Source organism: Salarias fasciatus, chromosome 18 (genome assembly GCF_902148845.1).
Source record: "Salarias fasciatus chromosome 18, fSalaFa1.1, whole genome shotgun sequence".
Taxonomy (NCBI): domain Eukaryota; kingdom Metazoa; phylum Chordata; class Actinopteri; order Blenniiformes; family Blenniidae; genus Salarias; species Salarias fasciatus.
In genome coordinates this window covers 28,285,443-28,303,255 of record NC_043762.1, presented here as the reverse complement: position 1 = coordinate 28,303,255, position 17,813 = coordinate 28,285,443, and the positions used below count along the sequence as shown (strand labels likewise).

The 17,813-nt window shown below is 43.7% G+C and overlaps 2 protein-coding genes across 2 annotated transcripts; one reads left to right on the top strand and one right to left on the bottom strand.

Annotated features, from left to right (window-relative positions):
* Nucleotides 1-923: 923 nt before the first annotated feature.
* slc25a24l (solute carrier family 25 member 24, like) lies at nucleotides 924-6,187 on the bottom strand. Its single transcript, XM_030115464.1, has 10 exons — nucleotides 5,907-6,187; nucleotides 5,685-5,811; nucleotides 5,199-5,286; nucleotides 3,885-3,996; nucleotides 3,653-3,811; nucleotides 2,780-2,917; nucleotides 2,578-2,688; nucleotides 1,672-1,839; nucleotides 1,472-1,610; nucleotides 924-1,383 (listed from the first exon to the last, which is right to left on the bottom strand). The coding sequence occupies exons 1-10, from the start codon at nucleotides 6,027-6,029 to the stop codon at nucleotides 1,196-1,198; spliced, it is 1,353 nt and encodes a 450-aa protein (XP_029971324.1). The 5' UTR covers nucleotides 6,030-6,187; the 3' UTR covers nucleotides 924-1,195.
* Nucleotides 6,188-11,376: 5,189 nt separating this feature from the next.
* On the top strand, nucleotides 11,377-16,051 carry dnajb4 (DnaJ heat shock protein family (Hsp40) member B4). The gene is made up of 3 exons (XM_030115473.1): nucleotides 11,377-11,868; nucleotides 13,009-13,592; nucleotides 14,860-16,051. Exons 1-3 carry the CDS (start codon nucleotides 11,658-11,660, stop codon nucleotides 15,088-15,090), a joined length of 1,026 nt encoding a protein of 341 aa, XP_029971333.1. The 5' UTR covers nucleotides 11,377-11,657; the 3' UTR covers nucleotides 15,091-16,051.
* The last annotated feature ends 1,762 nt before the right edge of the window (nucleotides 16,052-17,813 follow it).

Below are 17,813 nucleotides of genomic sequence, written 5' to 3'. Positions count from 1 at the left end.
GAACCACTACCCAGTTTGACCACTACCCGGTTTAAAGAACCACTACCCAGTTTGACCACTACCCGGTGTAGACCAGTGGAACTGAGGCCCTCATCTCTCCCTCGGGTCGTTGCTGCCACCAACACAGCAGCATATATACATAGAAAAAAACCTTGATGGACTCAGGTATTTTCTGATAGCTCATTCAATTAATAAATATGCTGCAGTATCTTTCATATCTGCAGCTGTTTGACATTTTTACAAGCGCCAAGCACAAAGCAATGATCATTTTACTCACCTTCTGCTCTTCCATTGAGGATATTGCTTCCTCAGGAACTCCTCATAAAATCTCTGCCCTGTCCATGAACACCGGTCCGCATGTGGCTGCTCACCTGTTCCTACTAGCTCTCCTTACAGGCAGCCATACTTCTGATTTTAAAGTCAGAATTTTAAGAAAAGAGTTTTTTTTTTCCCCAGTGGCCCTAATCCTCTTCCGTAGAAAACCATGGCATAGCATTGAATATTACAATCTGATATTTTGGTGTATGTACTGTATATAAATAAAATGTCCTACAAATGGAGTCACTGATCCACACAACCATCCATCCATCTCCTGTACTGCTTTATTATCAGCAGGGTCTCTGGTGCCAGTCCCAGCTAACTGTTAGTGAAGGCAGAGTCCACTCTGGACAGATCACTACAGGACAGACAGACAGACAACCACACACACTCACATTCTCAAAGAGGGACAATTTAAAGTTGCCAGTTAACTTCACAAGCATGCTTTTGGACAGTGGGGGGAACCCAGAGTATCTGATGGAAATCTACGTATAAACGGAGAGAACATGCAAACTCCGCACAGGTTAATTGGGGGCACTAAATTCCCAAATGTCCTCAAAGAATCAAATCAACTCTGTTAATGATATTTAAAGTCTGAAACATTATGAAATAAACATTTTATTATACAGCTACAGTACATTACACTGTTATTGACACAGACCGCCATAAGTGCCAGTTTGCAAACTGACTCCCGTCCAGCATTCAGCCAACACACCGAGTCAGTTTCATGGTATCAGAATAATAAAACAGGATATTACCTCTTCTATTAACTTCATGGGTTAGTTTAGCTCTTTTAGAAAAACCATAAGGAAAACAAAAAAAAAAAAAAATCTCACAGCTTCAGTATTTCTTTGGCCCATTAGTGGACGTCATTTCTTCAAGACTCCATGGATGAAAACAGTTCTTCAAATTTCCTGGTCAGAGAGTAGTTCATCAAGGCACAGGGTATGGCTCTGACAAAGCTGGCGCCCATGCCGTTATAGTATCCCCTAAATCCATGTCTTTCATATATCCCGACGAGTCCCCGTAACACTCCCGAGGCCTGCTGCGAGTCCGAGCTGAATGCTGGAAACAGGAAGAGAACCGATGAGTCCATGTTTTCTCAAGACGGCGTGTTAGAATTCAAACGACTCGGCGAAAAGAGGGACGTTACCCTGCGCCTGCTGCTGAGTTCGGATGACCGCCAGAGGATAGCTGGTCATTTGTCCAGAGGCGAAGGCCACAAAGCTGAAGAAGAAGAGCTGGGAGTCGCTGTTGTAGGCGGGATCGTTCTTTGCCCAGGATATGATCGACTGAAAGAGAGAGCCAGTTAAATTAACCGCACTCCACTGCGCTAGCGTGTGTTCACCTCACCTGATGCACGGCACACTCCACGCCCGCGTACGGGATCATGCAGAGGATGCTGGGCTTGAATCCTCGATAAAAGGAGGACAGAGACTCGTTCCTGGAAATGGATCGGGCGCACGCCACCACGCCGTTATAAGTCCCCGCCTGCTGCAGGTTCAGCCTCACTTTCAGCACCTGAGGAGCAGACAGAAGCAGAGCGACTTCCAGAGAAAACCTTCACTGGGACATTTCAAAGCAGATTCGTGCAGTTAAAGAAAATATTCCAAAATATTGATTTTTCACTTCAAACTTGAGGCACTGAGAACCTATCAAATAATTAAAACAATTTCAATCAGTTTGCTGAAGATATTTTTTAATTATAAAGTAACAGTATTGAAATATTTGCTGTTTGTTTGTTTGTCTGCCAGTTATTAGAAATGAAACAGACATAATACAAAAAGTAAAATGCAATGGATGGATTTTTGCTGCAAAATACTAAAATGCTTGAATGTCGCGGAGCTCTGAGTCACTCAACAAGAAAAAGAAATGTATGTGTGCAGATCTAAATTATTCATGCTGCGCTACTGACCTTCTGAAATTATTCACAGCTTTTAATCAGAAGTCTTTGTGCTTTCCAGCCGCCTATAATTCGTGCAATTTTCTTCACAAAGGGCTAATGCGATTCAAAACACAGCGAACGCGGCTCCTTTTTGCCAAATGATTTGCTCAGCAGCACATAAACCCTAACTCCCTGACACCAAAGAGATGTAGGAGGCTTGACGAGATAAAAGCACCTGGAAATTAAGAAACGCAGAAGCGTGCTGTCAACATTTCGGTTTTAAATTATGAATAATATTCAGCTATAAGGACCAAAACAGGAAAGGACAGGACAGAAACGTGAAAGCACTCCAACCTGCCACTGCTCTCTGATACCTCTAAAGGGTAGAAGGCGGCGTGGGCCACGGCGCCGGAGATGCAGCCCAGGCCGAAGCGCTGCTGCACCGTCAGGGTCTCCTGCGTTCGGCTCTGGGTGTAAACTTTCATCTGGAGAGAGGACAGCGGCGCAGTGAGACCGAGGTGGCGCCTCCTCAGTCTCCAAAGCGCTGCTGCTGCTGCTGCTGCTGCTGCTGCTCACCTGAGCGTAGATGAGGCACTGCAGGGTGGACTGAGGCGTCCCCTTCAGCACGTTGACGGCGTTGCCCTGCCACATGGAGCGCAGGCCGCCCGCCCTCAGCTCCTGGAAGCCCTGAGAGAACGCTTTGGATCCGTGAACCTGAGGAGCACATCACAGGCCATTTCTTATGCTGATCCCCAGTTTGGTTGCTGGTTGAATACCGGTTCCTTCCTGATCTTTGGAGTTTTGATCATATTTTCACCCTTAACTTCTGTCATGTGAAGCATCAAAAAGATAAATTATCTATAAGTCCTCTGTTATTTATTTAGATGATAAACTTTGTTAAAGCACATGTGGACAACTGACTGAGAGAACCTGCCTGTCAATGATTACAGTGAAATATTACACACGTGTGTAGCCTGTACTCTGCAGCCTTACAGTTTATTACAAATATGTCTCTGACACACCTTCGCTATAAAGGGTTAAACCACATCTTTTAGCCCTGAGTCAGCAAAAAAAAGAACCTACATTATGAGTTGCAGACCTTTGGATTTAGATAACAGGGTATCTACTGTTTCTAATCAAGAAGGATCTGTCAAAGTGAATGTAGTCTGTGGCATCTGTGTGATTTTCACCATCAATAGTGGTTCATCACAGAGATCAGTACAAAAAAATAAAGAGCATGCTGCCTCCTCTTTCACATGAATGTACTTGGAGGATTCCTTCTACACCATTTCTGTATGATTTAAATGTTCTTTCTTCTGAATTTAAACCATTTTAAGTGTCACACTTATTTTTATATGTGGTTCTTGAGCAATTCAGTGAATTCACTGTTTGAGGTTTCAGAGTGTTTCACCCTGTGCTCTAATAACGTGCAGCTGGTCTCTGCCTGACCTGAAGTTGGGTTTTAAGGCGATCGATGGGTGCCGTCACAGTCCGGGACACGGCGTCGGCCAGTCCTGCGGCCATGACGAAGGTCCTCCAGGCGCCGAACCCCGACGCCTCCTCGGGCATCTCGATGGGCATGGCGCGGCTCTCTCCGACGTCGAACACCTGCGGCGGGACGGACATCCGGTCACACCCTGCCTCGGCGCGCTGACGGACAGTCCAGCGGCCGAGATCTCACAATGCCGTGTTTCCATGACGACACCAGCTCCCTGATGCTGTCCACGGGGTTCAGGATGATGTGGTGCAGGAATTCAGTCCAGTCCACCGTCATTGAACTGTCTTTATCCATCCTGTGAACGATGGAAAGCCCCTTTGTTTAGATGGGAAAAACACACACTTCTGTCCAGCCGCACACAATCGTAAAACACATCCTCATTATATATAATTATACCCAAATTAGTATTATACGCAACCAACAAACTAAAAAAAAAACAAAAAAAAAAACACTTAAATATGTGAGGAACATTTTTATTAAGCTGGATTTCTCAGTTTGTGAAGGTGGAGCAGTACTGGTCCATTCATTATTCAGACAATCTAACTTCACCTCACAGTTCCTACAAACATCAGCATCCTGCTCAGCTGTCAAATAAATATACATATACATTGTATATATATTAAATTTGCATTTCTTTTCCTAGAGAATCCGTATTTTTCACACAGTTTAAACCAGGGTTCTGTAACCTTTATGACCAAAAGAGCCATTTTTGTGACTTTCCACCAAGTCAAGTTTGGTCTGGAGCCATAAAGCAAATTTAACCTTTAAAATGAGGATAATGCAGCTCAGGAAGTTTCATATATGGTTTTTAATGCACAAACAAAAACCATATCCTAGAACACATTCACAAAGTTGTACCTACAGTTCAGAATAGTGAACATTTTAACACATGTAACCTATTTTTGTACCTGACTTTAACAGTTTTGCTCCTCCTTTTGAGGCTATTCTAACAATTTTACCTCTTCTACAGCAGTTTTTCATGCTTTTTCCAAAAATGTTCAATTTTTTTTTTCTCTTTTAGAAATTGTAGACATTTCAGTGTTTTTTTTAACCGTTCTATCTTCTTTTTCCCCCATTTCTTGATATTTTTAGCAATTTTTCAAAATTTTACTTGTATGTTTTTTGAATCCCTTTTGAATCGAGAGTGATGAATCATTTGGAACAGCACTGTGGGGTGTCACTATAATAAAATAACTTTAATTCTCACATCTGGCTCCAGAGCCGCAGGTTGAACACCCCTGGTTTAAACCAACATGCATGCAGAATATGTTATGTAACATATGTCTGGCCTGCTGTATGTCCTCCCACTCTGACCCCACATTGATGAGCTGCATCTCATTATCTCTGTACAGTCATGCTATCACACACACACACACACACACACACACACACACACACACACACACACACACACACACACACACACACACACACACACACACGGTTAATTATTAAACCGACAATGGAATCAAGAATTAGTGGGCAAAGAAATCTTACATTTGTATAATTTTTTTTGCATTCGGCTTTGAAATGACCACTCCTAATTCCTTAAACAAACATATGATGTCCTCCTGGTCAATCACCCCTGATCGAAGAAGAAATGCACAACATTACAAACAGACAGTGGTTCGGCCGGTCTCATGATCACCTGCAGAAATATCAAGCATTGACTGTGGGTAAGGTTTCATGATGAGTGCAAGGGTCAGCGAAGAGTCGCACTGCTGTGTACCATAAACAAATGTCCTCATGTGTTCCTGCCAGCCTTTTCTATTCGACCTTGAGCAGCACATTCAACTGTGAAAGAATCAGCTTTAAGGTGGAGGTGGAGTAACGCTGTTCCTGCATATGTGCTGAAAATATTTTGCTGATATAAAGCTTTGAAAAAGTAATAATAAGACAAGGCATTATGAAAATGTATGGAGCGTTTGGGGCATTTTCATGACAGAAACATCTTATTCAGGGGGTGACACTCTCTAAACTCACCACACTTGTTCTTGTCAAGGTCATCAAAGTGAATTTTCCATTTTTTCTCTCTGTCCATCATGTAACTGAGGAACTCCTGGTAATCCAGCAGGCCATCTTTGTCTATATCATAGGAATCAATGATATTCTAGAGGGAAGGAAACGCCGCTTTATTCGATTTGCACATTGTGAATGAATTAAATTAATGACAGCTGCAGAGCAAAAGAGAAATGTCTGAATCACCTGGACTTTTGCCTCTGCTGAGAGGATCCCATGCTTCCTCATTTCCTCATGGAGCTCTGCCACCGACACAAACCCATCCTTGTTCTGGTCCAGCTTTACAAACAAGCCACGGAACTGGTCCATGGTGCATGCGGGGAATATTAAAATCCACAGAGAGCGAGAGCGGGTTTAAAAAATGAGATTCATCTGATGCAGAAGCATTAAAAGATGAAGTCAATACAGTGGCGATCAAGAGAGATGACTGATCTGCAGCTCCGCACCGACGCTGACTCATTGACAGTGCAGAGACAGACTGATCTACACGGACATGGGTGTAGTTCCTGTGTGGTGCAGCAGGGGGCGATGCAGCTTCACTGAGGCATGCAAAGAAGACGGATTTCAGACGACTTTATTTACCAGGATAAAAGAAGAAAGTGTCAGAGTGGCCTGGTATTGTCGAGTTCATGTCTGCATTTATAATAAATGGTGAATCACTGGCTTGCTGTGTGATGTTATATCAAAAGCATAGAAACTTAGTTTTGAAAGTGTGTGTGTGTGTGTGTGTGTGTGTGTGTGTGTGTGTGTGTGTGTGTGTGTGTGTGTATTATGTCAGTCACCAATATATTTTATGTGAAAGGCTTTAAGTCTCACAAACCTCGTTGTGTAAAAACAGAAGACACATTTGTGGATGAGTTGCTTTTGTTTGACGCTCATTTACAAATAAAATGTCACTACACCATCACTCAAGGCAACTTGTTAGAAACTGTTTCTTCCAGCTGCGCAATATCGCTAAGCTCAGACCCATGGTGTCAAAGAACGAGCTTGAAATGATCCTTCATGCGTTCATATCCTCACGGCCGGACAACTGCAGCAGCCTGTTCACTGCCTCAACCAGAAAGAGCTGCTCGTCTTTCAGTACGTCCAAAACTCAGCTGCCAGGCTGCTGACCAGCGCCAACAGGAGGTCCCTCATCACGCCTGTTTTAAAATCTCTCCACTGGCTCCCTGTTATTCCACAATGCATTAACAGACACGTCTTCATCGCTTCATCTGGCTTCATCCCTGTAGAAAAAGAGAAATGTGTTGTGAGCAACTGAGCTTCACAATTTGACAGCCACACAATGAAAGACCAACAATGCCAGTGTAGGGTCATTCCATTAAGAATGAGCCAAAACTACATCAATAGATCGACACATCTGTCCAGAATTGTTCCCAACAAACTGATACTGAACTACAAAATGACATGAACATTGGACTGATTGCAGACTGCTGTAATATCCTATAGTTTCAGCTCATAAACTATGACATACAATCTAAAACACACAACGACAGAAACGTTTGAGCACCTTACTACAACAATGTTGACTCGGTCAACGTGGCAGCATCTGCAGGGTCAGAGGTAGAGTCCAGATGTTTGGAAGCTGCTGCTGAAGAGCTTTCCTCTAATGGATCATCGCCCTGCTCCAGATCCTCCTCCAGGTCCACAACACATCTCTCTGAAGGTCTCTTTACTGCTGCTGCTGAGGAACACAAAAGCTCTGCAGCGGATGGCCCAACACTAAATCCTTGCAGGACGCCGTGGCCTGGACACCTGTAAGCAGATAGAATCTTCACTACAGAAAGTCCACCCATGTGACACACAAAGACAGCCATAAAGTACACTGCAAGTGAAAAGTATTACAACACAAAAATGATTCCAAATGATTCCACTTCATCACAAATAACTGTAGTCAGGGTGGCTCCAGACCTGCTCCTCTCAAATGAGGCTGAAGAATCCTCAAGGATAGCTGTGTGCTCACAGAGGGGGTCTGCAGGGGGCCGGTCTGCCGTGAAACATCCCTGGATGCTGGAAACTGTGTGGATGCACCGCTTCGGCTGGCCTACAAAGACAGGACAGAGCTGACACCAACATCTTCTCAAATATGGACTCACAACAGCTACCAGCAGTGCAGAAGTTATGAAAAAAAAAACAGACACAATAGTAAAAAGTGAAGGGTTACAAAGACTGTTTCACTCCCAGTGTAAATTATATTGTAACACAGCCAAAGCTTGTTCATCCAATAAACGTCACCAGTGCAAAATGTGTATTGTATCAACCTTCCACTTATTTGCTGCTGTGACCTATAGGTGAGACTCCAAAGCCCTATTCACACGGCAGTATGAAGACCTCAGGACCAATGATGATTTGTAAGCATTGAGAAAGATGTTTGTGATCTTGAGCCCAATGCGCAAAGTGTGTCATTTGTAAAGTCAAAACACCGTAAATGACCTGTCATATTTCACCAAACACCAACGTGAGAATGTGCGTATCAGTGATTGGGGCTGGTCGTTGCCACTAGCTGTTTGACAGAAGAAATAATGAAGCACACAAATAAAGTTGTCTTGAAGTCCCCCTGATATTATTTAGTGTTGAGTATTACAGGTTTTCTCCAGTGGTTTGGCTCATTTCTTGAAATAGAAATTACTTTCTCAAAACAGAATGGACAAATCTCCAAACTAACACAGTTTAATGAAGCAATGCTAGCAACAGTAGCTAACATTAGCTGCCATGCTAAAAGCACATTGAACAGGCTAAGGTGCTGGAAAGCTGCCAAATGTGGCTTTTTTTTCATGGACCTCAATCGTTGTGAACAATAATAATAATAAAATGAAAAACACACATAATGTATAACACGTGCCTTTTGCTGAGGTTATTTGCAGCCAAAGAGTTGGCAAGTTGTTGTTTTTTTTTGTTTTGGTTTTTAGTTGCATGTTTGTTGTAGATGTTGCGATGGAAGACAGTGTAGTTAAAAAAACAGGATGCGGTCCTACAGTGGTCCATGTGTGTCGCCATCCTGTTGCAGTGGATCAGTGTGTATGCTAATGCGGGAACGAACTCGCTACCCTGCAGTCCCGGGCCTGTGTTGCTAACTCCAAGGCTACACTACGGATGCGCATGCTCCCGAGAGCTTGGCAATGCGTTCTAGCAATTTAAAGCCCTGTTTGAGCCCATTGATGGCAAATCAATGTGCTTGCTGATAAATTGTGGCCCGTTTTTGGCCAATGAGAACGTTTGTTTGGTTTTACGGTGATCTCCAGTGCGCATGCGCGAGAGAGAATGGCGGTAGGCATCTCTCTGTGTATTTGATGTTTTTTTTTTCTTCTTCTTTTAATAAAGGGTAGTGTAAAACCTGGACATTTGGGCTCATTTTTTTTAAATCCCCCCACACGTGATTCACCAGCAATAAACATTACATGTCCAGGTAAGTGCAGAAGTATGGTCAGCACAATTTATATGCATCCAAACTTCACAACATCTTAACAACTTAGCCTGTTACTCACATTTTTGTAGTCATGCATTTACACATGACGCATATTCTAAATGCATTTCAGCTTTTGACCAGCCACATTCGCCCATCCACACACACTCACTCTGGCAACATGCTGTGGGAGGAGCTCCACCTCCATGAGGAGCAAACTGGGATCAGTGTCTTTCTAAAGGACACTTCGACACATGAGATGAAACTGCAGCCTTGCTCTTAGAAGGCGATGAAGATTATTCCAAGATTATTCTCTCTGTGGATTTCACATGTTCTCCCCGTGCATTTTAAAACTGGATTTTCTTTTGGACACTGCAGTTTCCTTTCTTAGTCCAAAATCATGTATAATTGTAGTGATAATAGAGTGAAGGTTCGATGTTTTATCTACTGTGAAGGCAGAAGTTCAAATGACAGTTATGACTACACAACAAACAGAGGCAGGGCACAAAAACAATACATCAAAATAAAAAAAACACATGTAATGGAAATAAACTGAGAGGATTTCGAACTACAGTTACAGCTCATTACAGGAGAAGAAGCTGCTTTAAAATAACTTATAAAGTTGAACAAATGTTGGAAAATGTTGTTGAGGTATTCCATTGACAGTGAAAGATCACCATAAAGGCTCGATCTGCCAGTCATTTTCTGCAGAGGCACCAAATGTTAAAAGGAATCTCTGAAGTTGATCCATCCAAAAGTTGGGCAAAAACTGAGGAACTGGATGGAACCTAAACAATCTAGAATCAGATTTCGGATAACACATCACAATGAGAAGAGATGCACTTGGAATATTTGGGACAACTCTCATTCAGACACATGCTGTCTAAAATAATCATTGTCTTCTGGAAAAATGACATTTTGTGAGAGTCCTGCGGTTCACTGGTCGTTATTTAAGTGAATATTCTGGAGGCGTCAGTTTGCTGCGGTGACATCAACGGAGATAAAACAAGAGAGGACTTTATAAAGTGGATCTCCCCGCCCTTCACCTGGATGGTGTGTAAAGGATCTCTGTTTAGTGAATGACGAACCTCAGCACTGGCTTTCTAGAAAGAGCTGCTGGCTTCCAGTCCAGAGCCCGTCAAGTCAGAGGAGACCACTGCAGACAGCTCCAGCTTCAAAATAAAAGCGAGCTTCTTAGCCTGGTAAATTGGACTATTTTAGACACAACTTTTTTTTTTTGTTTGTTTGTTTTTTTAGCACAGACATACAAAAAAAGGGTCAGTTTTTTATAATACTTGATTGAAAAACATACCTGCTTCAAGTGATAAAAATCCCACTTTCTAAATCTGGTTTCAGCATCCTGACCTGTAATATTCGTATACTTTAAAGGTTTTGCTTTGGAATATGCTTTAATCCAAAGTACTAATCCACATTTCTTTACCAAATAACTGTCGTAAAGAATTTAAAGGTAATAATGTGAGTAGGTTTGGTGCAGATTACTTTGAACATTGTACAAATTACTACAACCTCAACATAATGCCAACATCAGATCAAACCTTATGTTGTGAAAAAACAGTGCAATGTCCCCCAAAAAAAGCTTTGGACCCACAGGCTTTATGTTTGATGCAACCAATTTAACCCTTTCTGTGTGGAGTTTGCATGTTTTCACTGCACGACTTCTCTCCAGGTGCTTTATTTTCCTCACACAGTCCGAATCCTGTATTTCAGGTTTATTGGTGAATATGATGAGTGTGATTGTCTTTTTGCCCTGTGGATTCATTTCTTCACATCCAGGGATCGAAGATCCTCAGTCAGATGAAGTGGTTTGGCGTGGATGGATGTATGCTGTGTAAACAGAGTTGTCTCATAATAAAATGAAATAAGCGTCTGGAAGATGTTTGTAAATTATGATTTTATACATAAGTAAGCATGTTTTTAATCAAATTAGTAAAACTTGAAACTTTCTCTCAAAGAGGTGCTGATTGACTCATGAGATTATTCCTAAAAGTCTTGGATTAGTTGAGAAGGATGTGAAGCAATCCTCTTCACAGTCGTGAATATTTGAAGATCAATTTAAATTGTGTGACAACAAACCCCACTTTCAGAGCAAGAACAGAGGTTTAAAATTACAGAGAAAAGAAGCTGAACCACATGCAGACGTGACTTGTTCATCACTATTCCCGAGCCTTTAAAACATGCACTAACACACACACCGGAAGCGGCGAGAGACCGTGCGTAATTACGCAGCTTGACTTTGGCGCTGTGGATGCAGGGGAGGGAGCTGTGGCTATTTAAAGAGGGTCATCCAGTCACGGATAAATAACAGAGGGTCCACGGCGTTGACTAACCCCCTCTAAATGGTCCTCATCCCGCAGTACTCTGTCTGTCGCCGATTGTTTGTCGGTCTGCTGTGACAACCGTCCGTCGAGCGGAGCGGATCCAGGCCGGCGCTGCCAGCGCGTCCCCAGCCTCCTGCGCTCTTCACTCAGCGCCTCTCTGCTTCACGTTTTAGTGCACAGGTGGAGGGGGGAAAAATGGGGAAAGATTACTACAAAACGTTGGGCATCTCTAAAGGAGCGACGGAGGAGGACATAAAGAAAGCCTACAGAAAACAGGCGCTGAAATGGCATCCCGACAAAAACAAGTCCGCAGCCGCCGAGGAGAAATTTAAGGAAATCGCAGAGGCTTATGAAGTCCTCAGTGACCCCAAGAAAAGGGAGATTTATGATCAATATGGGGAAGAAGGTAAGGTGTCGTTTTTCTGTAATCCTCCTGATTTGTGTTTCTGCCCTGCTGTGGACGGAGAACAGCTGGCTTGAATCCAACACACACACTGTTGGCAGAAAAGAAAAAAAAAGGCCCCGAGAAAACAGCTGTTCAGCAGGCTTTTTATTCTGTGAGGATTACTTCACTGCATATCATTTCCAGTCTGTTAAAACAGAAGACATTCCTCCACTGAGACAGCCCAGCTTACCAAAAAAACAGGAGCGAGAGGAGCGTTATGGTTACTCTTCTTCACCAGATGATGGCTCTGGGTGTGAGCCACGTCTGAAGTGCTGATGAGCAGACAGAGATGAACTATCTCCACCTTCACCATGTAAATCTTGATGTTTTCACCTGATGCAGACACACTGAGGGTCACTGTATGCAAGACAGTGTGTATCACAAGCCGTTGCAGTGTGTGTGAATGTGTTTACTGAGGCCCCTTTAAAGGCTGATGTAAACCAAGCAAGTGAGAGACTGAGTGGAGAACCATCACCTGCAATTAACTATAAAAGCTGTGAATTGACTGATTTCCATTTTCCTTTTCTAACACTAATTGCACCGCCTTCACTCAAACTTGAATTAATCCTCAGCTGCTGGTTGGCTTGGATTAAAATGCAGCAACTCTTTGTGTTGCTTCTGTTGCTCCAGTGCGGCCATGGTGCAAATCCAAACACAGTCAGCACCACATCTGTGGAACACACACACACACACAGTATACTATTACCAGATTTTGAGTAAAAATCCATCAAAGAGCTGCAGGTGCTTTTACTTTATGAATATTTAGTTCTGTTTTGACTGGAATATACCAGAAATCAAATATGATGATCAAAGTTTGTTAGTTTAATGCTCACAAACCATCACTGAAACCATCATTTTGCTCTCAACAGCACTAAAGAACCTGAAAATATTTGAATCTACACCCTCAAGAAGCCATCATGTTGTAGGGAGATTAGATAAATGGTGAATTTTGGTGATGAATCTTGACTAAAAGTTGATCAAACCTTTCGATCTTTCTCTGATGAACTGCCTTTTAGTGTCGACTGGTCCCTTCATGAGCCTTCCGGTGCTGAGTCCGCCCTGCTGAACTGCTCTCAATGCTTCGTTTCTGTTGCTCCTCAGGTCTGAAGGGAGGAAGTGGGCCCACTAATGACGGGCAGGGCAGCAACTTCACCTACACCTTCCACGGGGACCCTCACGCCACCTTCGCCACGTTCTTCGGGGGCGCCAACCCCTTCGAGATGTTCTTCGGGCGCAAGGCGAACGGGAGGGGAGACGACGACGACATGGAGGTGGACGGCAACGACCCCTTCGGCTCCTTCACCAGCTTCAACCTGAACGGCTTCCCCCGGGACGGCCACGTCGGCCTCGGAGGGCAGCAGCGCCGGAAGCAGGACCCGGCCATCATCCACGAACTGAGGGTCACCCTGGAGGAGGTCTTCCACGGCTGCACCAAGAGGATGAAGATCTCCCGCAAGAGGCTGAACCCGGACGGCAGGACCATGCGCAACGAGGACAAAATCCTCACCATCGAGATCAAGCGGGGCTGGAAGGAGGGAACCAAGATCACCTTCCCGCGCGAGGGGGACGAGTCGCCCAACACCATTCCTGCCGACATTGTCTTCGTCATCAAGGACAAACCGCACCCGCATTTCAGGCGAGAGGGCTCCAACATCGTGTATCCTGTCCGCGTCAGCCTAAGACAGGTGAGACGTTCTCTGTTTTCTACGCCCACTGTGACTGAGAGTAGTATTAATAAGAGTCTGACGGAGGGATTAGTCACGCAGGTTTCACACTTCGCCGAGACGAGGGCGCTGCTTGAAAGCCACCGGAGCCCGATCACAATAAATACAGAATTGGTGCTCTTCCCTCAGAAAAAGTTGCTTCCTTGGAGAGCATGGGGACGGTGAATGAACATAGTACAAGGCTACACACACCTGGCCTGCACACTTACGTAATCTGGATCGTCGGCATTGACAAACAGGAGCTATATCACAGGGAGAAGTGATGGCCTCCCACGTGCTCACAGTGCAAGATGTACTTATATGGTTCCTCCCACTCTCCTCGGCTCGCAGTGATACATCTCGGCGAAGCAGCTCTGAATATCTGATCAGGTCTCTCCATCAAGACTTCTCTCAATCACAGTTCAGCTGATTACTCACATAGATGAATATATATGAGCGTGACGGGCTGCAGCGGTTCCATCGCACCTCCTGAGGCCTCTCATCAGCTGGTCGAGAGACGATCACAAAACATCTCAGATCAAACAGACTAATGGCTTGTTGAAGTGGGAGATCATTTGCAGACACTGTTTTTAAAGGTTTTTTTTTTTTTAAATATGTGAAAGTCTATGGAAACCTATTGGACACATGTAACTAACGTTTGTCTTGTCCAAATAGTTCAGCAACAGTGATTTTTGAAATACTGTTAAATATCTGCTGTGGAGCTGCAGATTTTGGCATCTTGTAGCTTTTGCAGCAACTGAAAGATCCGGCACATCCTCAACTATCTAAACATCAGAAAGCATGAACATAACCAAAACTGGAGTTTCTTCAGAAAGACAAGCGTCGTGTTTAAACCTTCATCGTGACTGTCCTCCAAAAATACTTCATGTTTATGTCAGTGAGTTCCCACAAATAGACATACAGACTTGGAAATCCAGCATAACTCAACAGAGTCAGATCCGTCTCTCTCAGTCCATTAGTGCTATTTAAACACTCCTAGTTAATTACTTCTTATTTAAAGGAATGACGTCTCTGCCAGAGAATGTAATCTAAGTTTGGTCTTTGTATATCTTCCAATCTGGACCAACATGTTATGAATATATATAGTATTGGTTGATAGCCTTATTATTTTAGCCTGCCTGTCGGCCTCAGAGCAGATTTGAGGGTTATTTTTGCCTGCGGCGGCTCGCGTGTGGGCTGCCGCTCTCCCGCTGATCCTCTCTTACACCTCTTATTCTCGACTTTGCAGTCGTTGTGCGGATGCTCGGTTACCGTGTCAACGATAGACGGGAACACGTGCAACATGAAGATCACGGACGTCATCAAGCCCGGCATGAGGAAAACTGTGGCGGGACAGGGGCTGCCCTTCCCCAAAAACCCGGAGCAGAGGGGGGACCTGGTGGTGGAGTTTGACGTGAATTTTCCAGAGTCGTTGCCGACCAACGCCAGGGACGTCCTGAAGCGGCATTTGCCCGCTTAGAAGGAAGGGGAAAGGGATGCAGACTGAGCGAGAGTGGCGAGACGGCTCTCCGCCCTTCCTATACAGAGACGCTCACAAGGACAAGAGGACAAGGACTCCTACAGTTCACAGATGGACCCCGACTGACGAATGCGCAGTTTCTATTTTTGAGCTTTTGAATGTTTTTTTTTTTTTTTTTTTTTTTTTTTTTTAATACCATGCATGCTGCCAAGTCGGTACAAGTGTAAGTGAAAGACTGTCTGGATCAGGGGTTTTCTCAGTGTAGCAGGATGAGCCTTCTCCTCAGAGATCACGAACATGAAAATCTATACCCAGACTGCAGTTTGCTGAGGATCAGAGGGATATATGATCCTTTCTGCTGAAATATCAGCATTGCAGGTGGAGATGAAATCATGATCCTGATCAGGCCCAGTTCCTCAGTATGCCAGATAAAAAGCTTTAAAATTAGTATATTTAAAAAAAAATAAAAATAAAGCAGAATGCAATCAGCTCACATCAATGGTTAAATCCACACATTTAACTCTTATCTTTCATGATACTTTGACTCATCAATCTGGGATCTTCTGTTGAGTTGTCTAACAAGGACTCTCTCAAAGACGTTAACATGAGTGAGATCTGCGCAGTAAAAGCATAGTCAGAGTAGTGACAGGCTGTGGTGAATCTGTATTTATAGTGGTGAAACCAGAGCACTTGTTTGCAAACAGTAGTTTTAGTTAAACTGTTATTACTCACATTATTATCGCAACTTCTTTGTATAAATCGAGGTAATGTACGATGGGAAGAGGACTCCCCCGAAAGCTCCAAGTCCTGCTGCGAATGAATCCCCTCACACTTTGAAAACCACTGTTCTGAATGGCTCACATCTGAAAGGACACTTTGATTTACGTGGCCATTTGCTGCAATCACTTTATCTTTGTGCGCTGGAATTAATCAGCTGTGAACGAGTCTGTAATTGCCAAAAGACAAACCCTGAGTCTGGGATAACATCAGTGACACATCGTACATTTTTTTTTTAATTTTCTGCTCTCATTTAGATGAATTCCTGACTCTTTGTCAACTGCTGAGATGTTTCTTTTGCCATGCACTGACGCAGGCTTTGAGTTGGAAGCTGTCTTATTTATCGCGAGCAAGTTATTCAAGAGACAAGTGGCTGAATGGTGTCAACTGGTGCAACGTGTGCTTTTTTGGAAATTTCCATGTGAGGAACTTGAATTTTAAAATAAAAATTTCCTCGAGCTGATTTACAGCTCTTTCGGGCATGGCAGAATGAAAACGACTGATGTTGCTGTTTAGGACTATTTACAGCCTGCGTAGCATCACGACAGAGAGACAGCTGTCTGCAGCACCTGAGAAACGAAAGAAAACCTATATTTTGATAGTCAAACGTGAATATTTTGTTGTTGTAAAACATGAACGGTTACACTTCTGATGTGCAAAGATCAAAATTAAAAATAGCTTGGCTGAATTTAACGCTCAAAGTTTCTAACCGCAAAAGCATGAGTGTGTAAATATAGCCGTGCTCCTCTCAGCTGCTCGCATTCAGCTGCCAACAACACAGAGGCCTTTACATTTTCCCAGCAGGGGACGCCACATCACTCGGCATGACTCAGGGGCCCAGGAGGGTCGGCGAGATGTCAGACAAGAGGCAGGGCCGCTCGGCTGCAGCCGGGCTCCACTGAAGCCCGGGTAGCGTATCTTTCTGGGCACGGCGTTCGTGCATCGTACAGACAAAGACTTGCACCAAATAGCTCATCTGTTCCTGCGCGGCCCGCGTGCTCGTCAGCATGTGTTCGAGGTTTGTTCAAATGATGAGTCACCGTCATCCAGGGAGGGAGGAGAGTAAACACACCTGCGTCTGCTCGGTGTGGGAGCTCAGCACCAAACCATCCCGTCTGGATTCAGCCATCGTAAAAACTGACTGGAAATTAGAAACGTTTGGGCTTTCCTTCAACAAACGCTGCAGTTTCTGTCAGTTCAAGCTTGTGTGGCTTTAGGTGTACGTAGCATCCAGTTTCAGTTGTGTTTCAGTCTATATTGAAGAACACCCAAGAAGGATTTTGCTTCAAACAAAATGATTGTTTTATAGACAAACATTATTAAAATCTGTCAGGCCTTCTGATGAATTCTAATCTTTTCATTGAAATGAAGCCAATGGATAAACACTTGTCAATTATTCTTTAAATTACCTTAAGATATCATAATGTAACACATGGTTATGACCACTAAAGACATTAAAAAAACATGAGTCAATATTGAATGACATGAAGTCAATGTATTTGACTTTGGCTTCACAGAAGAATTATGTCACTTTCATATTGAGACATGATTCCCACTGAACAGGCTACTGACTATCAGAAGAAAATGTCTCACACAGGGGAGGATTCCTGAAAAGGATGACAAAACCAAACGGAGAAATGTAATGAGAGAATAGGGATGGGAAAACAACCACAAAATGAAGACACTGAACAGAAACGGGGAAAGTAAACTCATTGCCTGCAGCAAAAAGACAACAAATGACACAAAGAAGCATCTGTTTCATATTGATCCATCCATTTAGCTTCTACCCTGACAGACCTCAGCTGACTGAGTGAAGACAGCAGACACCCTGGACAGACTGGGACAGACTGGGACAAACAGAGGGGCAGACAGCCACTAAGTCAGGTTCAGCTTCATTCAGCTACATACAAATGCAAGATTTTGGAGGAAGCTGGAGGAGTAAACAC